We start from the raw sequence: 22,334 nt of genomic DNA on the forward strand, positions 1-22,334 counted from the left end.
AACTATCCCGCTTTTCCCATTTGTTTAAAGCGCACCAGGATATTGCGTAATGAAGAAACTATGCACTTGGTTTGAGTATAATCATTTATTTTTTCCACTCATCGTGCTTGTTGTAAACAAGAGTGAGGTGCAGACAGTGGAGAGCTTAACACAACGAGGCAGAGATGTGGACAAGATTTGAAAAAAAAAAAAAAAGTATTCATAGTACAGTGTGATGTTGGCTCAGGCAGTGGGGACAGTGTGTATTGTGGGATTATAAAGTGCATATTTTCTTGAACGGTGAGCATGCCGGTTAAATGAAGTAAGCTTTAGCTTGGGTTCACTGGATAACAAGTAACACCAGCATGAAATAAGAATATTCCACATCAGCATTCAGTGATCATAAGTCTGAAAATTGAATAATTTACCTCAATCCATTAAATGTCAATATAAATACATGAGAAAACCCTGAACATTTTTGCTCTCACATGTTGGTATAAAAGCACATGAACATGCACCCAGCAATTGTGTGTTGATATATATATATCTATACTGTGTATATATATGTATGCATGCAAAACTTTGGGAAGTCACTCACATTTATACTGCAATCAGAAAAACAGTACAAGATTCATACAATATGCAGCCACCACCTCGTAGTAAAGATATTAAAAACACCAGTCATAGAGTCGTATATCATTCTCAGGTTGAAGGCACTCATACAGCCCTGGTGTTTAAATAGAAGGAATAAAAATAAAATGGGTTGACATTGGTTCTTAACATACTGATATGATAAGAAAAGATTTTCAATTCAATATATTCATTGGCACATTGGAACACATTGTTTGGCAAACAGGCTTGCGCCTTAAAACTTGCCCCCGACTTGGTCCATGATGCACAGCTTAGATACAGTGAAATCCTCCTGGATCTGTCAACAATGAACGTCCTGTGAAAAAGACTTCTGATGATATGAAAAAAATTAGTCTACCTTGGATTGGCAGCATACAGCCTCATATTTACAGAGGAAAATAAAAGGGAGAACAGTAATTGCATAGATATCATCTCTGGAGTGGGGACGTGAGAGCTGAAGAAGGGAAGAGAGAGCGAGGGGTGAGGGAGAGCCTGGTACGTCTGTATGTGGTAGGATATGTTCAATAAACACTGAAAAAAACATAATAATACAACAATGTACACTGATAATGAATTAAGCCATCAGATATCTTGGCTTCCACTGGTATATCAATATTACGGCAAGATCCTTTAATCAACAGTGAACCACCAACTATAATAGAATGAACAGATATGCAATTAAACATAAATTAAAACTTTCATCGTCTAAATAATCTATAATATAAAGCCAGAGCTTATCAGTGTATAAAAACCTTGGCAAGTTACCAGCACACACTTTCCTTCGGGTGTTTTCAGGATTTTTTTCTCCCCACCATCTCTTTCCTCTTCTCTTCCCCCTTTAACTCCCTGCTCCAACGTCTCCTTGATCACTTTATGGTTTGCTTTGAATCGGCGCCCGGCAGGCTTCGTGGTTCAGGTGACACATCAACGCATGCTCTCTGGTGAGCCAGAGCCCGTCGCCCTTCGCTACGCAAGCGCTGCACTGGAGACCGCCTCGGACTGCCGAGCATCTTTGAAAGCAACAAAGAAGTAGAAGGGTAGCTTATAGAGCAGCTAAATTTAATAAGCACAACTAAAACATTGACAAGTTTAACATTAATCAGGGAAAGGAAAAAAAAGGACATCTAGGGGGATTTTAAAAAATACAAAAGAAGAACTTCAACTATTAAAATGAAAAGAACAGTGTGTAACATTTAGGGGGATCTGTTGGCATAAATGGAATATAATATTAATAAGAATGCTTTCTGCTTTCGGAGAAGTTTTAGTTGGTTACAATCTGCAACCTCACCACTAGATGCCGCCAGATCCCACGCACTGCTCCTTTAACAGTGAGATTGTACTTTTGCACTTTCAGTACCAGCTAAACTGATATGCTGGTATCTCTCAACTATTTATAGAGTTAATGTCAACACCAGGGTCCTCTAAATTTCCTCTACTTACAACTCAGCCATTTGTGTGTACAACAGCTTAACTATAAAGAGCATGAAAGAGAGACCGGCACTCGGCTTCATTTACCTGTTCACGTCCTTTATCCTCATCACTGATGGACTGCATGAGGGAGAAGAGGTTCATCCTACCACTGCGATTAACACTCGGAATGACCTTGAGATGAGAGGGAAAGAAAAAGAAACATCAAAAGATTTAGTGAAGGAGTGAGATCTGCACCACAACAAGAGACACGTGAAGATAGACAGCTTCAGATGCACAGTGTGTGTTAGTAAAGTTCTGCCAAGTAGTCTGCTCACCTTGTCTGGTGCATCTACTGTGATAGAAGGACCGATGCTTGGTGGTTCGGTCGGCCCGGGTCCCTGGTTGGTCTCAGACTGGGCGGGGGGCTCTTCAAACACCTGGGTGTGTTTGGGAAGATAAAAGGATTGAAGATAAAATCTGCAGGATTTAAAATGCTAATAACATATCATTGATGTAACTAATTACCTCAGCGTCTCCCTTTGGCTCAGCTTTTTCATCTGGGCTACCTAAATCTTTTTCATCTGGACTCTCTGCATCCTCCTCATCACCCAGCTCATAATCATCACTTCCCTCATCATCGTCCTCATCCTCTTCCTCTTCTGGCTTTCCTTCTTCCCCTCCTTCCTCCTTGCGCACTGACTTCTGTCTTTGGTCTCTTGACTTTCGCCTCCAGAGTGTGCTGTGACGCTGCTGGCTGGAATGATGAAAGAACACACATCACAATCCTCACATGAGCCAACAAATAAATACCTAAAAAGCCACAGACGGCAGCAAACTCCAAGCATTCTGTATTTTCATGTCTGCGGGGCTTTTTGTCACAACAGATTACTCATTTTGGAATAGAGACCTTCGTAAAGCATTAGGCCTAACACCAGGCCTTACCTTGCATTGAGGATGCCGTTGTAGGTCTGCAGCTGCTTCATGAAGCCGTCGTTGGGCTTGATGATGGACCGGCAATCCCTAACGTAGGTCAACGCCGCATCCAGTGACCAGCGATTCTGCTTCATGATGTAGGCGATCACCGTGGATGAAGAACGTGAAACGCCCATCTTACAGTGCACCAACACGGCCTGTCCACGCTTCCTGCGATACACAGAGATCAAGAGACACTCACAAAAAAAATCCTAATTATCACTTTACATTCCTTTTGTTTAATACGTGCAACTGAAGCGTAAAAATGCTGTTTTAAGGGGGGGTATGTTTGGGACTATTTCATCGCCAGGCACACAACTTCCTGAGGTCCTCACTGGTTGCCAGGCAACTGCTAATGGCTGAGTTACAGTCTAGCAATAAGTGAGCTTTAGAGGTGCTGATGGGCAGATTGTATTACCATTGGACAGATCTAAGCTACCCATTTCCTTCTGCTTCCACTCTTCGTGCGAAGCTAACCACCTTGTGGGTCTAGTTTCATATTTGGCGGACAGATGTGAGACTGATATCAAACTTCTCATCCAACTCTGTCAAACTTTTGCTTTGAAAGGACAGTAGAAAACCTGCACTGGCCTGTGTAACAATACAGAAGGACATCTAAGCAAAGCCTTTTCACAAGTTTGGACTTTAGGTGTCTTCTGATGTGTTTAGGGCATCGGGACTACCTTGCAGCGTTGATGAAGTTGTATGTGTCTGTCCAGTGAGGGAGCAGGTCGGTGGCCTCCACATCGTACACTCTGATGTTCATATAAGTGAAGGACTCTGGGAAAAAGTTGTCAATCTCTCTTGTCACATTCAGAATATAGCCAATACTGAAAAGAAAAAAAACATACAGACAACAAACTTAGAGCCCCAATGGTGACTCAGCAAAACACAATGCACAATTCAGTATTACCCATGTCATGAGACAATGGGAAATAGAGATGGACAACAACAATACACAGAGCTATAGAAAAATGTTTCAGGTGAAAACACTGACTTGTTTTTCTGCAGCTCGTCAAAGTTAGCTGCGTTCCACTCAGAGCCCTGAAACCAGATAAAGAAGGAGAGATTCAGTCGAGGGCACAGAAGACAAAAAGGAAAGGGCCAACAGAGTCGTCTTCCCTATCGCTGTCAACACAGATGTCCCACAAAGGGGAAGTGACAGTCACATGACAACATCCTGGTGAAAGCACACTTCTGTCAGTTTATTGACTAAAGCATAAGAAAGGCTTCTCGCCATGCTGGTAAAATAAAGCTTATTACGGTCTTTGAAGCCCCGCAATCACTCACCAGGTAAAGGAAGTCAAATATTTTGGAGGGTTTGTCCATCTGTGCCATGGTGACCAGAATCTCATTGTCAATGTACTCCTTAAAAGGTCTCGTGTCGAAGCCTATCCTGGTCTCCAGGGCAGTGTGCACCTGCAGTATCAAAGGAAAGATCACATTATACAGTCAAACATACATTTTCTTATTTTATTTATTTATTTTTAACCTTTTATTTTCTGCCCGTATGTCTTACCATTTTAGACGTGAGGTTGTCCAGGTCTTCAGTCCTCATGATGTCTCTCAGGTGTTCTTTGATTAGCCTCTCATTGGAAGTTCTCTCTGCAGAGCTTCCCATGCAAAAAAAAGGTGAAACTATAGTACAAGCTGACATGTATATGCACTAGCAATAAGAACAAATGACAAGGTTCTTTACACTTAACTACAGTTTAGAGGTACTACCTTTGTGAATCCCTGCGGACCGACTCCAGGTCGTTCATGGCCTCCCACTCGTTGAGGCAGTAGCGGTCTGACTCGGTGTGCTGGTGGTAGTGCTGGGCCCACTCCAGGCCATTGCCTGGGATCACCGCTCCCTTGACCGCCCGCTCGCAGCAGCCGTGCAGCGCCTGCAGCACTGACCTTATAGCGGTGGGGAGGGCAGAAGATTATGTATATTTGACGACACTGAAAACCTCAGAAAGAAGCTACAGAGGTTAAAATGCAAGATCTAAAGTATGGGAAAGTCTTGTAAGTTGTTGATGAGGTGCTTTAGGAAGTGACGTGCTGGATGCCACAGTAAGGACATAAATGTTTTAACAATAATACATGGGTGTCAGCATTTTCACTCACCACATGGTTTGCATGGAAACAGGCTTAAAAATTCGGATCTCTTCACCCGTTGTCACGCTAAAACCACTGTGGAAAAAAAGGCAGAAGTATGAGTTACAATACTGAACTGAGGAAGTAATACTGATAAGAAGCATTATTGGACTACACCGAAGAAGACAGAGAAATTATTCAGTGTGAATTAGTGATGGTTCTTGTGAAAGAAGTGGAGAATGAAAATGTGAGGACACAGAGAGAGAGAGGAATTAGCACAGTCGGAGGTGTGAACCAGCCTGATGAGGGTGAACATGCTGGTGCGACATGGCAGCCGATCAGAGCATCTTTTTTTTGACACTCAGCATGTGACCGCAGCAGATTAGTTAATACGTAGCAGTCGACAGCAGAGCTCGACTGTTTTTAGAACTGCTAACTCTCAGTTTCACATTGCCCTTCTCTACATCCTCCTCTGAGCATCGACAGCTAATAAGGACACCATAATGAGTGGCCACAAGCCAAAAAACGGCCCCGACCATTTTAATCAAAGCCGAGCTGGTTGTTAAGGTCACTACGATTTACAGTAAAACTGAATGTAACCAGGGAGTTGCTTTCAGCCGCTTAACTCTCACTAACTTTTTCTTTACTGATGCAGGAAAAAGCCAACCATACTTAACCTTTCATTTAATTGCAAATACACATGATCTCCATGCTTATATAAGGGTCTGAGTGAGTGACGGGAGCAGTTGTAATTTATAAAGAATGACTCAGCTCCACAAATAGAGACCATTACTCATTCACATTATCTCTGGCCAGAATCCCAGACATCAGGCTGCTCCGTCTGTGCTGCAGCCTCACAAACTCCTTACTTGTGCATTTGCACTTTCAATTCATTCCCCTTTTTAAAAATGTTTCTTACCCGTCTCCGTCCAGATACACCTGTGTGTCGCTCCATACTGGCAGAACCAGGCCGATGGTGCACTGATCGCTGCAAAGAGGACAACGAAGGAAGTTTAACTCGTCAAAGCTAAACCAGAGATTATTAACTGAATGGAAATCGTAACTTTGTGACACAGTACACCTGCATCTTGGTTTACACACACCTGCCTGAGCTGGGGAAATCCATGCCCAACAGGATGCTCTCTTCTTTGTTGCTGAGGGTGGCGACAACGATCAGATACCTGACTCTGACCGAGCCGGCGGACTCCAACTGCACCGCCTGCATGACAGAGTGCAGAGGACGAGAGCAGCGGGGAGACAGAGGATGTGTGAGACAGAAAGGAGACAAAAAGGAGGGCAAGAGGAGGGTGAGGCCAAGTACAATTAATGTCCTTTAAATGCAACATGTTGCAGTTTCCACTGAAGTCTTAAGTTACCCATTAAACCAGACAAACCTGTCTGATTACACAGAGTGCAAAATATCCTGTGCAGTATATTTTCCTTGGCCTTCCTGGGAATTCAATGTTGTGATTACAGAGAAACAGATATTGGCTGTAGTCCAGTTAAAGGACCATACCTGTTGGTTTGTTCACATGTTTTAGCCCAGTATCTCTAAATCCTTACACACTTTAACTTAAAACATTATGTTTTAGATTGATTGATTTTATTTTTTCTTCTGCCATCCACGCAGCTTCTGGTAAAAATATATTTCTCAGTAGTCCATCGCACTCAATTACTATGTTTTATTCCTTGACTAATTTCCACAATTGATGCATGGTAATACAGCTGGAAGTAAAGTGGTGTATTCAAGCCCTTGCGGGAAGCTCCTAAACCCATGACTACAAGAGCTGACTACTGAACAATAAACATGTCTAATGTAGAGGGACGTCTGGAATTCCCTGCTAAGCCTGCTGCCTCCGCAGCCCGGCTAAGCTGAAGAAAATGGATGGCTGGATGGAAAGAATTTCATGATGTCCATGTTCGCCTTTTTTTTTCATCTTCTGTATATTATTTTTGTTTCATTATTTCAGCTGTATAACCATAAAATAATAACTTAACTGACACAAAAATAAGCCAAACTAAATGTTCAGCGTGACGGATTATTCACATCCAGAATGCTTCAGGTCTCTGCAGCACATTTTCATATTTCAGAGCTGAAATGCAAAACTACTGGTCAATCTCAAAAGTAGTGTTGTATGTTGTAAAAGTATGTTGCTTTGCAGTAATGGACTGAAACATGCAAAGCTACCATTATAGTCCATTGATGCGGAATCTAGCTTATGCATTTACATTAAACTTTAATATCCTGTAGTCATGTTGTCCTTAACAACTTACAGAATATGGCTGTCTACCTGATGTGTCCCAGCCACAGCACATTATCCACCTACATCTGTACAATTAATCGTGTAATAATCACAATCAAAATCAAATAAAATTGATCAGGGGTGATGTGTGTGAGACATTTTGCATTCAGAGTGCCTGCTCTGATGCATCAAATCAAGCTTAATCTTGTTCACAGGTAAACTGTTGGGACCAATGACGTGTTTAAACCTCATGTGTGACGGCCAGGCCTGACTGAACAACAGCAGAAGTGAATTACTCCAATAGTCTGAACCACTCTCAAATGTGTGTTTTGTTAGAAGAGCAAGATTCCATCATCATAGTCAACTCAATATACGAGAGAACTCAACATATTGATGTTATGACCTCTACCTGAGATATGATTATGCATGTAAATGGACTTGGTAAAGGGATTTGCATTTATATAGCGCCTTTTCTAGTCTTTCGACCATTTAAAGTGCTTTACACTATAAGCATTCACCCATTCACACATTCCTACACTGATGGGAGAGGCTGCCAGACAAGGTGCCAACCTGCCCATCAGGATCTAATCTAAATACTCATTCACACACCGATGGCACAGTCTTCAGCAGCAATTTGGGGTTAAGTATCTTGCCCAAGGACACTTTGACATGTGGAGCGGAGGCACCGGAGATTGACCCACCAAATACATTTTGATGGAAAAGGATTACTTGACAAACCAAGCAAATTTTTCCCTGCATGTAATTTTTCAACAGGCCTCACCAGCTTGATGGTATCTTCTGGTCGGAGCAGTTCAACCATGGCATGAATCTGTCTGCGCCGTGTGTCTGGCGCTCGACCGCCTTCCTTTACAGGAGAAGGTGGAGTGGGAGGAGCTTCCTCATCAACCCTCTCTCCATCTTCCAGCAGAAGAACTGCTCCCTTCACAAGGGCAAAGCTCTCCCTACAGATGGACAGAGCTCAGTCAGTATAACTTCGCTGTAATCCACCAACTGGGAATCCTTTTGTGATTAGATGACAGTTCAAAGACAACGCTGGTGTACATCTACCTTTTCTGAAGTATCCCTCTTCTTTGGAGGTTTTCATCCTTGAAATAAAAAAAAAATATTTCGCCTTAGTTTGTGTGTGTGTGTGTTTTTTGATTTAATAATGCAGATTTTTATGTTTCTATTTTTTAATAACATGGTCTGTTCTATACATTCCAGCAGACTGTAACGTTTCTGTGGTGCAGGCTGCTTGTAATCGTGGTAAAGGGTTGACATATGATCATCCCAAAGAAAGATCTAAGCAGATGCTGGAGTTGTAATACACTAATTAATGAGTAAATATTGTTTTTAATGCTCCCAAAACTACATGTATATAATTAAATGAAAACTAAAGTCTTGAAACAAAACATTCTGGGAACATTGGAGGCAGCATGTGTGATGTATTTCCTGTTGAGAAGTGTGGACACAAAAGGCCCCGAAAAACGTTTAGTACTTTCTTGGGTGAAATGTGGTGCAACACAGATATGGTGCAGTGGAAGACTGAAGTGAGGAGACAGACGCAGAGTGACATGTAAGCACAGGGAAGACAGTAAGGAGGAGTGGGGGTGGGGCGGGTAGAGACAACGATATTAGCAGTGAAATTATATAGAATTATACTAAATAAAAAGGAGAAATACAATGCAAGAGGGGGGAGGGGGAAAGAAACAAGAAAGAGAGAGAAGTAGCGGTAGTAACAAGGGTTCACAGAGAAAGAAACTTGAGACAGTAACATTACCTGTTACGCAACTGACAAGTCCAGACAGAGTCAAGAAAAAAAAAAAGAATTTAAGAGGAGAAGTGGGCAGGAGCCAGGAGAGGAACGATGGGGGGTTTGAAGAAGATAAAAAAAGGAGAGAACACAAGTTAAGATAGTAGAGTGATTAAATACTGCGACAAAATATGCAAAAAAAATGAGACCCACAGTCAGGTCATTTATGGTTTAGTTGGCAATGACAAAGACCAGAAGAAAAGCCAGGTCTTGGATGTTAAGTTAAATAATCTTCATGATAGAGTGACAGAATGAGAGGAGATAAAGTTAAAGACAGAGGCTGGTGATACAGTATGTACATGAATATATGTATGCATTAAACAACTACAGTGGCAGTGAGCAGTTAGACACACAGAAGGTGATCCAATCACTCTTTGACATCCCTGTAATGAACGTGAATGGGAGCTAAATAACTCTGAAGATGATGACTATATCTGTGGCATGTTTGTCCTGTAAGCCCATCAATGCAATCACATCCACTGAAAAACAAAACAGCCTCATTATCTTTCAGGCACATGTAGTGCTGACAGACAAATCCAGGAGTGACTGCTCTTCTTGCAGAACTTGGAGGGTTCACATATCATTCTTTGTAAACTTAAACAATTGCATATCTGAAGATATGATGCAACATGCCCAACTTGTGTGCACAACAAGGCGCAGGGATGGTTGAACTCACTGGAGCGGTGGAGATGGATGGGAGCCTATGCAGGGTCAACAGAGCCATTGCACGGTACAGGTCTGTCTCCACTAAACCTGCTTTTGCTGGCAGGCTCAGACAGGTTCTTCAGCCAAAAGCGTGCTGTGGGTGTGGTGAAGAGTGGTATTTTTGTCTGAAATGACACATAGAAATTTCGGTTTGATTATATCCAATATATAGGCTTTATATCAAAGATTCCTAAAGAAGAGTCTGAGGATGTCAGTTGCCTGCTTTAGGGAGTCCTACGAAATGGAAGGAATAGTTTTCACAACAGTGTCTTTGTTGTTTAATCCAGCAGAGGTAGAGTTGGGTAATGTGAGGATATATAGCACAGGATATGCATAATGTCAGAGACTTTGTCACATCTCCGGTTGTATTAGGCCATCATTTGCTCAAAGGCATTACTGGATTTACATGAGTTTTGCATCAGAGTGAGGTGATGTGTCTTGATATTTGGGTAATTCACTTCCCCTAAATTGGCAGAAATCAGACATTTTTTATCTGGTTATTTAATCTATAAAAGGGTTACTCAAATGAATTAAGAAAAATGTCACAAGATATTCATGATACATATCAATAACAATAACAAAGATAATTTATTGTCATTCATTATACTGGAACGAAACTACATTCCTTAAGTGCCAGAATAATTGTATTGTTGCGCAATAAAAACAAAGAGCTAGAAAATACCATCTAAGAATCCACTACTAAAGCAGCTAATCGATAGTCCAGTGTTGGTCATGTATGTTTTTTTCTTTGGTTCCTTTTCCCTGATGATGGGCCTTGAGGCTAAATGGTTGTGGAAGATGTGTATGAATGTGAAATTTATATATGTTTGGAAAATTTTAATGTTATTAGTGTAACACAAATATGATGTATGTGATCAATTTAATGTACTTGATTTCGGACCCCAGTAAGACTAGCTGGTGCCATTGGTATCAGCTACTGGGGATCATTTTTAAATAAAATAATTAAACAGAGAGGCAACAAAAATAACAAAATTAAGTAAGATAAAATACTGATCATTTTCTTTTGCTTATTAGATAGGGTGTAATGATTGTTGACTTAGAAGTCATGCAAATAAGGGTGTACCTCAGGTCATTATCCACAGTAATATTATCCAATATGCATCTAAAGTATTTTTTTTATTTAAGGTTAAAGGATTACATACACATACTTGTAAAGGGACATACTTATTTATTACATCTACCCTACCTATTTCACAAGTGCAATTACCTCTGTTTACATTACATCTATTATTATATGTTATACTTCTAGTGTAACACTTCTGTTTATATTTATTTATTTATTACATCTACTTTACCTGTTTTATTTGCTTTATAACTGTGTGTGTGTTTTACCTGTTATATGTTTTATCTGCCTCGTTTAGTCTTGTCAAGTATTTGTTTTAAAGCACTGACCAGAAGTGGCAAACTGTGAATGTCGTTGTATTTAATACAATGACAATAAAGCTTTCTATTCTATCTATTCTATACAGACAGCAGCAACAACATATACATATATATATATATATATATATATGTATATATATATATATATATATATATGTAAAAAAAAAAATATATATAAAAAAATATATATATATATATAAATATATATATATATATATATATATATATATATATTAAATATATATATATAAAAATAAAATATATATATATATATATATATAAAGAAACATAAGAAAAACAAAATAAAATAAAAAGTACTACCCGTTTTAATAGTGCAGTGTCAAGAGATAAGTTCATATTCATATACATACACATGATATACAATATTATATTCTCAAATGAGACTGTGGACTGCTGGCCATGGAAAAGGCATGAACAGTGAGGTAACGCCTGCATTGCATGACAGCAAATATGTGTCAGCTCGTAGCATGCAGATAATACACACATTCATCCTGGCATTGTTAACAGGTGAGTAATCATAAATAAGTGTTTTGATCCTGACTGACGTGTTAAAAACAGGCGTTTCGTGACTGCAACCACAAACAAATAGCATGTTACACCCAGTCCAAGCTAACAGCTGATGGTAGCCTCCTGCTAACATGAATATATAAATAATCCTCTATTTAAAGAAGACGGTTTATTTGCTCACCTTTTCAAGACTGGGTCCCTTTCTCTTTATTTCCGGGTGGAGCTCTGAGGGTTACTTGTTTGTTCCTCAAGCAGCCAACAGTCACTGAGAGCTCCTTATTCCGCCCTCTGTCGCTGTTTAGAGTGAAGACTTCTCCATTTACAGCTCAGCTGCTGCTCCACTGGACTCACTGAGCACTGAGCAGGAGGCAGGAGGAGACAATGACGTCAACACGCAGGGGAGCGTTGAGCTACGTAAACACGTCACCCCACAGTTGTTATTATTACTAATGAATTCTATTGATAGGACACTAAGCAATTTCTTATGGAAAAACAAAACCCACTATATGCGAACATCTGTGGTTCTGAATACATACAACAATGGTGGGCTGAATTTTATAGACTTCAGCTCTCTAAACAATACATTCAAAATAAACTGGATCAAACAATATCTAAAAAATCCTACCTCAGACAGCAATGCATTTTTTTGATAATAATTTAATTTTAATTCTCGCGAAGTGCCACATTCACAAGTGTAAATTTACCAAATAAAAGCCTAATTTCTTTGTATTTATGAAAGAAATGTATGTACAAAAAAGCAATGAAAATAATGAATGTATTCAATATCTTTAAAGTTTTTAAGTGAAATTATTCTAGGTCTTTTTTTTTATTATTTTATGTTGGTTTTGTTTAATTTCTGTTGTCCTTTTATGTTTGGCACAGCTCTTTGTTTATGTTTTCGCTATGCTTCTTCTGTATGTAAATGTTTTCATTGTTGTCTGCTGTTACTATGTATACTGTCATTTTGAAATAAAAAAAAATAATAAATCACAAATTAATTAATGATGTGGCAGGTCGAGGTGGATATAATTGATTAAATATCTAACGTTAAAAAACAAATGATCTAAAATAGAACACACACATACGACATTGTCCGCTCCTACTTTTTTTTACACGGTTCTAGGAAGTGAAATCAGAGGAGAGATGTAAACAAGTCCTTACTAGGATAAAAGGTGTTTGCTGGGGAGACTCACAATTTGCTCCCAAATCAATATACTTTATAAAACGCTTAGCATCGCAGAGCCAATTGTTAATAGACTGGTGATTTATGTACATTAACATTGCCTTTTACAACTTATTTTATGGTTGAAATCGGTTGAAATCAAATGGCTAAATCTCCACGCAGGCGCAGTAGTGTGTCATGAAATACTTCCTGATGATGATGATGATGATGATGAGGCTGCTTTTAACTGTGGATCAAAGTTATCCAGATGAGATTAAAAAGATGCACCAACAGTGGCCACTTTCAAATCTACACTCAAGACCAAAACTGTTCTCAGACGCTTTTCTTAATTGATCAAATGCTGCACTTTACTGTCTTTTGTTTGTTTTTTATTATCCTTTTCATTTTTTTTTTTTTAACTTATACTTTTATATTCTTTTATTAGTTTTTTATCTTATGCACTTTTGTGCTCTTTTATCTTGCTTTCTTAATATATGTAAAGCACTTTGAATTGCCTTTGTGTATGAAATGTGCTATATAAATAAACTTGCCTAGCCTTGCCTTGCCTTGGTTGGGATACTTTGAGGTTGGTTGTATGTATATGAATATGAATATGAATATGAATATGTATGTATATGAATATGAACTTATCTCTTGACACTGCACTATTACAACTGGTAGTACTTTTTTTCTTTTCTTTTTCTTATCTTTCTTTTTTTTTGTTTATATATGTTGTTATTGCTGTCTGTATGTCCCTTTACAAGTATGTGTATGTAATCCTTTAACCTTAAAGGTCTCGTATTATGCAAATTTTTAGGTTCATACTTGTATTTTGTGTTTCTAGTAGAACATGTTTACATGCTGTAATGTTAAAAAAAACAACTTTATTTTCCTCATACTGTCGGCCTGAATATGCCTGTATTTACCCTCTGTCTGAAACGCTCCGTTATTGCGCATTTTGATGGAATTGCAACAGAATTGCGTTGCTGGGCAACAGCTTGGGTCCATGTGTATTTCCTGTCAGCTGATGACATTCACATACACTGCAACCAGGAATAAACTGGAACACATTTAGAATGTTTGCGTTTAAAATTGTGTAATGGTCTAAATATTGTATATTTGTGACATCACGAATGGGCAGAAATCCTGACAGCTTGTTTCAAATGCAGAGTTTCTGAATACGTGTGTATTTCCCTGTGGATTGAGTGTTTCGATACTTTCACAGTATTAATATAAGACTCAAGCCGGCTTTATAATAAAAAAACATGAACATCTCACTTTTTTATAATATGGGACCTTTAAATAAAAAAAAAAATACTTCCTGATGGGTTCGGACACGGATTTGTGCTGGTATGACGCATGCGCAGTGCAGAGCAGATTTTACTACGCATGCGTCGTACCCCGGATTTATAAACCGTTGATGACGTATGTTCTCTCCTCTTGTTACACTCCTTGATGTCTGAAGGAGGAGCGAGTAAAGTGTAGTTTCTAATTTTCTCACGGTGAGCGTGGAGCTGGCGTTCAAGGTTATTTAAATCTGTCTGGACTGAGTCCATCCTCCACACAAAGCTACCCGGTCTCCTGGGGGATGCAGACAGCTGGTAGACTCATGAAGGTGTTCGTGACGAGGCGCATTCCGCCAGAGGGGATGAAGATCCTGTCAACGGCTGCAGCGTATGTTTTTAACGGTCAACTAACTGCTGTTTGAAATAGAATGCTACAGGAAGGAACCCTAAGACCCGGAAATGAGTTAGTATTCAGCACTTCCGGTTCCCTCTTCTGGAAGTCAATGGGTTATTTGAATGGGTTTTTTAGTTAGATGCCTGAAATAAGGTCTGTGGTTAATACTTAAAGGGACTGTTTGTAAGAACAGAAATGCTTGTTAACAGCGACACCTGTGGCCGTTAAGTCAACGAAAGTCAGCGTCGGGCTCGCGCTTGTGCTCGCTCTCAATAGACACGAACGAACATCGCTCAAAACAGTGAGGCGACACACGTCAGCTAAAACCACAATATCACTCTATTGGTACGTGTCCACAGGCTCCGTGCTTTCCACGCTCCCCATTCATTGTCTATGCAAGCAGCCGCGCAATGCATTCCGGTAGCGTGGCGTCGCGATTCGAGAGACTAGGCGTGCAGGAAGCCCGCTCCTTATTTGCATAAAGTTGAAGTCCTGGCTACTTTATGCAAATCACGGGCGTCCGACGCGACTCGCCGCCTCTCAAAACTCCCGAAGATCTTTTAAAATAAACGTTGTCGATCCAAAATAAAGACATATTCAGCAACTGCATGGCTTATTTCTCGCCTCAAATGTTTTCAGAAACACATTTCGGTGAACTATTTTCGTGAAATAAGAGAAGAAAGTTTCCAAACGAGCCTCCATACTGGTTCCGGTTTGAAGCAGCAGCCAACAGCGGGAAAGCGTTCGTCCAATCAGGAGCCGAGTGCCTTGTTTCTAGGGACAGCCCACCAAGCGTCCAATGTTGGGAAGCGTCGCGTCGCCTCGCGATAAAAAACGCCCCTGTGGACACGTACCATATATCTCAGCTGCTTGGCAGTAATGTTAGCTGACCAGACGAAGGTCTCTCCATGAATCACTGCTGATCCTAGTGTTGGCTTTTCTTGCTTCAGCCTCCCGACCGCGGCCGGAGGGAAACGCCGGCACCCGGTCAGAGACGATAACGTCACTCGTTGCGGAGCCCCGTCACTTCACAAGACACGGGAAACCTCAGTTGGTCTGGAGGAGCTGCAGCATTTATTTCTGCACAAACGTCCACTAAATATTCTCAGAGCTACGAAGTCTCCTGCAGTGTGGAGTGTGCGCGTATGCACGTGAGGTGGAGCGAGCTGAGTGAAGGCAAGCAGGCAGGCAGAGGAGCAGAGTACAGTATAGACTCCAGCCCTTGAGACCAAAGCTAGTCTCCCCCACGTCCTCCGACCACAGCCAACACTGTTTTGCAAGACGGGCTTCACTAGATACAACTTTGCGGTTTCGGTGCTTCCGTGTAGTTTGTGTTGGAGTCTTGTCTGAACAGTGTAGCCACAAGCGCGCTCGCATGGGACACTGACCCAGGTGATTTATACGTGTAAGAAGTTACAAACAGTCCCTTTTAAAGTCCACCGTGACCTCTCCCAGGGTCACACACATCCATCACTACAGTCAGTTTCTTCAGCCAGACTATATGCCTAAATCAGCCTGTATGCCTGAATGACATGCCATCTCATGCATGTTGTCCTTTTTGTCTCAGATGTGAGGTGTCTCAGTGGGATTCGGATGAGCCTGTGCCGAGGGCAGACCTTCTCAAAGGTGTACAGGGAGCTCACGGTCTTCTGTGTCTGCTGTCAGATAAGATCGATGCCGAGGTTCTGGATGCTGCAGGTACTGAAAAAGCCATAAGATAATAGTACGTTTTAAGAGGAGATTTAAAAGAGGATACTGAGTTCCACAGCTGAGGGTTCCTGACAGCAAAGGGACAGTCATCTTTAGCGACAAGTCTAGATCTTGTAACCATTAGCAGCCTAAGGCCCTGCCAGAGGATCTGAAGTTAGTAGATCTCAGATATAGGCCGGAGCCTGACCATTCAAGGCTTTAAAAACAAGCAGTAAAATCTAAAAATACATATACTACAAAACAAACAACACAAATAAAACTAGGGCTGCAAGTGACAATGACTGTATTTTCATTATTGAGTAATCCATTTTTTTTATTGTTCAGCCTATAAGAAGTCTATAATATTTGACCAGAGCCTATTATATTTTGGGGGAATTTGTATGCTTTTATTACAGACAGTAGTAGACAGTAGAGATGACAGGAAATGAGGGACGGAGCATCAAAGGTACCCGTTTGAATTCAAATCGCCATTACAATTCATGGTCAGCATTTAAACCGCTAAGCTACGAAGGCACCCCTACTTTGATTAAAACATTAAATCATGAAAACTTCAAAGACACTGTCATTTACAATGATATGAAACAGAAAAGCAACAAATTCACACGACCAGAGATTTTTTGCATAACGAATTTTATAAAATAATTGATTATCAAAATTGTTGCAGATTAATTTTCAATCGATCAACTAATTGATCAATCCACCAATTGTTTCAGCTCTATTTAAAACATATCAAACAGTAGTGTTAGTCTGTTCATCAAGTGTCTAGATTTCAGTGTTTCAGCGGAACTGTCTCTGATTCCAGGTCCAAACCTGAAAGTGATCAGCACCCTTTCAGTGGGATTTGACCACATGGCTCTCGACGAAATCAAAAAACGGTAAGTTACATTTAAAAAACTTCAGCTTATACTTATAAAACTAACCTTCTACTGGTAGGATGAAGTGTCACATAGCTTTCTAAGTTATATCGGTGTTTATTTTCAACAGTGGTATACGTGTTGGATACACTCCAGATGTCCTGACTGACGCCACAGCAGAACTGACCGTAGCTCTGCTGCTGGCCACCGCTCGCAGAATACCAGAGGGAGTGGAGGAGGTCAAAAAGTCAGTCTCACATTTGCACTAATCGGTGTCTACTTTGATTGAGTGACACAATGATCATTACACTCTTTTCCTTTCTCTCCAAGTGGAGGCTGGAGCTCGTGGAAGCCTCTCTGGCTGTGTGGTTATGGTCTTTCTGGCAGCACAGTAGGGGTCATCGGCCTGGGACGCATTGGTAAGTTAAATGAAATTACTACTCGGGTGTAATTCCCACTTGTGCAATTTTTTAATAGTCTGTTTATTGTTAATACTGTATATACTGCTCCTATTTTTATACCTCCTACTATTTAAATTGTTCATATTTTGTTACGCTTTGTTTAGCTCTTTTTTTTACTGTGTTAGCTGATGCTTCTTGTTTTTTGCACTATCCCCTCTGCTGCTGTACACCGCAAATTTCCCCACTGCGGGACTAATAAAGGAATATCTTATCTTATCTTAAGGCTTGTTGTTGCTGCTTCATTTACTTTGGCACTGTAACTTCATTATGATAGGATATAATATCATATGACTAGATCCTGTAAACAAATCCAGTGTTGTCATACCTAACTAGCATCATGTGATATTAATTTCCTGATGAAGTTTAAGACCTGTCCGTCGGTGAATAACTGGTTGTGTTCGCGTTCAGGCATGGCCATTGCTCGGAGACTCATGCCCTTCGGAGTGAAGAGGTTGCTGTACTCTGGGAGAACAGCCAAGGCCCACGCTGCTGAGGTGAATGGAGAGTTTGGTAAGAAAAAAAGGAGAGAAACGTACACAGTGAAAGGGGACAAAAGAATTGAAAATCTAATAAGATTATAAAACTATCTAATAAAAATAAGGGGTTTTGGTTTGTAGGATTTCATCTTTTTCCTTTCCTCTTTTACTCCTCTCCTCTCTGTTGAACAGTTCCCCTGGACACACTCGCGTCTGAGAGCGACTTCGTAGTCGTTTCCTGCTCCCTGACGCCAGAAACCCTGGGGCTGTGTAACAAGGCCTTCTTCAGCAAGATGAAAAACACAGCAGTCTTTGTCAACTCGAGCAGGTAGGCTACCAAAGCAGCACAAACGTGGATGTGCATTATGAATAAAGCACTGGTTTGGAAACATACTCTGTATTGATTGATTGACTTTTTTTAATTATTGGTTTTAGGGGAACTGTGGTGAACCAGGAGGATCTGTACGAGGCTTTGGCCAGCGGACAGATCGCTGCAGCTGGACTAGATGTCACAACACCCGAGCCACTCCCAACAAACCACCCTCTCCTGACACTTAAAAACTGTGGTGAGTAGACGGGATGTGAAAAATGTAAACATGTTTTGGCCTCTTTTCCCTCCTGATTTGACAAATGGTCACATGGTAATTTTGATTTGACTTTTTTTTTTTTTAAATGGTATTTTCTGTCCTCTCTGTCCTGTCTTGTGCAGTGGTGTTGCCACACATCGGCAGTGCCACCTACTCCACGAGAGGCATCATGGGAGCTTTGTCGGCTCGAAACCTGCTGGGAGGTTTACAGGGCACAGACATGCCCAGTGAACTCACCTTCTAGCGCCTGAAACTGAGCCGCTGTGCCTACTGCATCTTCTGGTGCTGCTATAACAGATAGAAGTAATGTACTGTCTTAGTAATGGTCTCCTATGTGAGATCCTAGAAAAAGGAGAATACTAATGTAGTTCAGACATGCTCCGATACATGTTTACATCATGTCAGTGTTAACTTGATAGTTTCACTTGATCCTATTTAATATACAATGTGCATTTTTGAGGAAGGAAATGCACATTTTGCAAGGTCATCTCAGACATGTATTCAAGTTCTTGAAAAAGAGGCTAATGAACAATCTAGCAGCACTTATACTATACTATACACGTCTTATGTTGAACTGCAAAAAAAAACTTTTCTCATTGGCATTTAAATATTTCTCCTTCGAAATAGATTGGTGGTTGGCTCTCTTTCACTCTAAATGTAATGCTTGCCATGTCTTATACCTCTTTGTCTGCACTTTATTCAGATGTCATGCTCTATGTCTACTGTAACAAAACATTTCAACACTCCAGTTTTGTGTTAAAATAATGGATTTCTGAATATTTTAAGAATAAAAACATATGGCTTGGTTTAACTCTAACGGTCTGTGTGCATGTGTTTTTTTTTTTTTTTAGAAGTTCCTCATGCTCAAAATAGATTTAAGATCGAAAGAAAATGCGTCATTTATTCTCATCACTCTTAACACAGCAGTCAAAAAACAAGTTATTCTTTGGGAATATTTTCAGTGCATTCACATCCATTTCATTTTTAAAAATCACAACATGGTTGAGAACATAAAAAACAAAAAAAACAATGCAAGAATTACATTAGCTAATTGACTTTGAATTCATGTAACATAAAATCTCAGATTGATTAGGGAAGTGTATGGGGTAATAAATAATCAAGTTTACAGAGTGAATTATTTACAGTGAATTGTGTTGAGTTGTTATCAACAAATGTCTATCAGGTTAAGTGCAGGTCACAGCAGGGTATCTGGAAACGATTGATCATCTTTCCAGTTCAGGCAGGTGTTTTTTGAGTGCTTATACAGATGGGAGGACTGGCTGAAGCGTTTCCCACACTTTGGACAGGGATAGGGCTTTTCTCCTGTGTGGACGCGAATATGTTTCTTGCAGTCGGTCAGGTTCATGAAGGTCTTGCAGCAGATTTTGCAGGCGTATTTCTTCTCCCCTTCCACCAACAGCACGTGGTCTTCAGCAGCTGCTTTCTTGCATTTGGACAGAACATCCTCTGAAGCTCTGGTTAGAGGCGGCCGTTCGGCAGCAGCATCCCCCGCCGATGCAGAGGAAGGATCCGTGCCGACTTCTGATCCGGGCGGCACTTTGGGAGCGATGCGACGAAAGGTTGTCGCCCCTGAGCATTTCCCGGCCCTGGAGGGTTGGACGAAGGAGGTTTCCAGACCGAGGCTTGGTCCGATGCCACTCAGGAACCCTGTTAAAGAGTTCTGGGTGGGCTGCAGGATGAGTGTATCGCCGAAACCAGGACCCGGAGTAGGGAGAAGCTGCTGCAAGGGGAGAGACGTTACTGGAAAAACTAGTGAGGAATCAGAAGACTGAGCAGAAGAGGCTTCTTCTGAGTTTTGACACAGTTCACCAGTATCTCCAGCAGCTGCAGGAGCATCACTGGCAGCGGCTGCAGCAGCAGCAGTAGCAGCAGCAGTGAGGCTCGCAAGGCTGTCTTCTTCCTCTAAAGCTCCCATTACACTTTCACTACTGGGATTGAGGAAGCAGGAAAAAGCAAGTTCTGACAGGCTGTCTAGGCCTTCACCGTCCACTGACTCCTCACCCAAATCTCCAGCTGCTCTCTGTGCATCAGTTTGAAGATCTGTACACAGCTGAGACTGTAGAGAGCTAACGTCACCCTCCGTTGGGTACGCTGTTGCCATTTTCTCCTCATTTAGTTGTGCATCCAAATTGTCTGCGCAGTCTCGCAGAGGAGATAGAGGAGGTGGTAAATCTGGGGAGTATGAGCTCAGATTTTCCTTCTTCACCTCAATCATCGCCATCTTTGGCTCGTCTTCCTCTTCCTCACCTTCTTCTCCCACCTTTACTTTGACCACAGTGTCTCCGTCCATATCTCCGCCCTTCTCCCACGCGCCTACACCTCCCGTGCTGCTGTCCGATTGGCTCGGCAGCTGGATCTCCTCCGACTCTCCCTTGGTTGCTTCGTATTTCTCCTCCGTCTCCTCCTCCTCGCCTCGGCTCTCCCAGAGTCCATCGGTCGTCTTCAGGCAGTCTGGGGACAGCAGCTCCTCTCCACCCTCTCCTGTGCTGACGGTGCTTCTCGTTACAGTAGGTGAACCCTCCTTATAGTTTTCCTCAGGCAGCCTGCAGGACCTCTTTCTACTACTGAGCCCATCCTCTTGTGACTTCCTCTTGTGCCTCAAAAGTGTTGCAGCACTCACCCCTTGGTCTTCAACCCCACCAGACTGACTAACCTCCACTCCCACTTCCTCCTCATCGACACGCTCCTCCAAGACAGATGTGGCCTGTTGAAGCAAGGCCTGGGACGATGGACACTGCTGCACTGACCTCCAACCTTTCGGTGCCGACGCGGGGAAGTTTTTCCTGGACAGGTGGAGCTTGCAAGCCTTGACCACAGCGTTGAGATGCAGGTGCGATGCCGCCAACAGCACATCCATCACATTGGAGGCCCCCGGAGAGAGGGTGGAGGTGTAAATCATGTCGAGCAAGGTGGAGAAGGCCTCAGGGGTCACCACCTCTGGATCTAGCTCCATCACACTGGGGCCTCCACCTCCACCTATGTCAGCAGCTCCACCAGATCCATCAACCTGATCACCGCTGTCACTGGAGCTCAGAAGAGCCCTGAAGTGGGAGCTGCATGCTGCCAGGATGGAGCGATGAGCCTGGAAGCTCTGGCCTCCAACCAGCACCACACAGTCACACAGCTGAGCATGGAGGCGCTGGTGGTTGAGCTGTGTGAAGATGTGCTGGAAATGACCTGGGAAGTCCATACTATGCAGTAGTGGGATTGTTGTTATTTAATATTGCAGGACTGGACTCTGACTCTTCCCAGAGAGCCTATCTCTCTGCAGAAGCCTACCTCTCTGCAGAAGCTTTCCTCTCTGCAGAAGACAACCACTCTGCAGAAGCCTCCCTCTCTGCAGAAGCTTTCCTCCCTGCAGAAGCTTTCCTCTCTGCAGAAGCTTTCCTCTCTGCAGAAGCTTTCCTCCCTGCAGAAGCTTTCCTCTCTGCAGAAGCTTTCCTCTCTGCAGTGTGTTGTGTCTGTTGTAGCAGTCTGGTTTCCGACTGATGCTCTGGAGTATGGGCGGGCCTGGTAACAACAATAACACGGAAGGATGCGACGCGGTCCCCAAAGCTTTGTCTCCGAGAACAGACGGATATCTGCACAGCGGTTCTTCTCCGACTAACTCAAATATA

At 41.8% G+C, this 22,334-nt stretch overlaps 3 protein-coding genes and 1 long non-coding RNA gene across 5 annotated transcripts; 1 reads left to right on the forward strand and 3 right to left on the reverse strand.

Annotated features, from left to right (window-relative positions):
- Positions 1-70: 70 nt before the first annotated feature.
- On the reverse strand, positions 71-11,397 carry LOC119494231. The gene is made up of 2 exons (XR_005208154.1): positions 11,345-11,397; positions 71-526 (listed from the first exon to the last, which is right to left on the reverse strand). It is a non-coding gene; the product is annotated as an uncharacterized LOC119494231 (long non-coding RNA).
- Positions 71-12,143, reverse strand: si:ch211-203d1.3 (protein phosphatase Slingshot homolog 3). 2 transcript variants are annotated; one of them, XM_037779954.1, is made up of 17 exons: positions 11,948-12,143; positions 9,806-9,959; positions 8,385-8,422; positions 8,098-8,278; positions 6,177-6,292; positions 5,993-6,061; positions 5,104-5,169; positions 4,717-4,893; positions 4,511-4,604; positions 4,282-4,410; positions 3,989-4,035; positions 3,675-3,821; positions 2,962-3,162; positions 2,545-2,773; positions 2,355-2,456; positions 2,125-2,211; positions 71-1,619 (listed from the first exon to the last, which is right to left on the reverse strand). In XM_037779954.1, the coding sequence occupies exons 2-17, from the start codon at positions 9,851-9,853 to the stop codon at positions 1,476-1,478; spliced, it is 1,875 nt and encodes a 624-aa protein (XP_037635882.1). In that variant the 5' UTR covers positions 9,854-9,959; positions 11,948-12,143; the 3' UTR covers positions 71-1,475. The 2 variants fall into 2 exon arrangements, with proteins under 2 accessions (XP_037635882.1, XP_037635884.1); XM_037779956.1 differs by lacking the exon at positions 11,948-12,143 and adding an exon at positions 9,097-9,107 and having other exon boundaries at positions 9,806-9,927.
- A 2,226-nt stretch (positions 12,144-14,369) lies between these two features.
- Positions 14,370-19,513, forward strand: grhpra (glyoxylate reductase/hydroxypyruvate reductase a). The gene is made up of 9 exons (XM_037779957.1): positions 14,370-14,602; positions 16,176-16,306; positions 17,121-17,193; positions 17,303-17,419; positions 17,503-17,591; positions 18,042-18,143; positions 18,302-18,437; positions 18,545-18,675; positions 18,819-19,513. The coding sequence occupies exons 1-9, from the start codon at positions 14,517-14,519 to the stop codon at positions 18,938-18,940; spliced, it is 987 nt and encodes a 328-aa protein (XP_037635885.1). The 5' UTR covers positions 14,370-14,516; the 3' UTR covers positions 18,941-19,513.
- A 64-nt stretch (positions 19,514-19,577) lies between these two features.
- On the reverse strand, positions 19,578-22,061 carry LOC119494227 (zinc finger and BTB domain-containing protein 5-like). The gene has a single exon (XM_037779953.1). The coding sequence runs from the start codon at positions 21,905-21,907 to the stop codon at positions 19,892-19,894; it is 2,016 nt and encodes a 671-aa protein (XP_037635881.1). The 5' UTR covers positions 21,908-22,061; the 3' UTR covers positions 19,578-19,891.
- Positions 22,062-22,334: the final 273 nt, after the last annotated feature.

Source organism: Sebastes umbrosus, chromosome 9 (genome assembly GCF_015220745.1).
Source record: "Sebastes umbrosus isolate fSebUmb1 chromosome 9, fSebUmb1.pri, whole genome shotgun sequence".
Classification (NCBI taxonomy): Eukaryota; Metazoa; Chordata; class Actinopteri; order Perciformes; family Sebastidae; genus Sebastes; species Sebastes umbrosus.

Excerpts from the sequence above, each read along its gene's own strand:
- si:ch211-203d1.3 (XM_037779954.1), bottom strand. The coding sequence starts at position 9,853 with ATGGCTCTGTTGACCCTGCATAGGCTCCCATCCATCTCCACCGCTCCA. Across the intron at positions 4,894-5,103 it reads GTTTCCATGCAAACCATGTG|GTCAGTGCTGCAGGCGCTGC; the intron begins GTGAGTGAAAAT and ends CACCGCTATAAG. Across the intron at positions 2,774-2,961 it reads AACGGCATCCTCAATGCAAG|CCAGCAGCGTCACAGCACAC; the intron begins GTAAGGCCTGGT and ends TCATCATTCCAG.
- grhpra (XM_037779957.1), top strand. The coding sequence starts at position 14,517 with ATGCAGACAGCTGGTAGACTCATGAAGGTGTTCGTGACGAGGCGCATT. Across the intron at positions 18,438-18,544 it reads GTCTTTGTCAACTCGAGCAG|GGGAACTGTGGTGAACCAGG; the intron begins GTAGGCTACCAA and ends TATTGGTTTTAG. Across the intron at positions 18,676-18,818 it reads CCTGACACTTAAAAACTGTG|TGGTGTTGCCACACATCGGC; the intron begins GTGAGTAGACGG and ends TGTCTTGTGCAG.
- LOC119494227 (XM_037779953.1), bottom strand. The coding sequence starts at position 21,907 with ATGGACTTCCCAGGTCATTTCCAGCACATCTTCACACAGCTCAACCAC.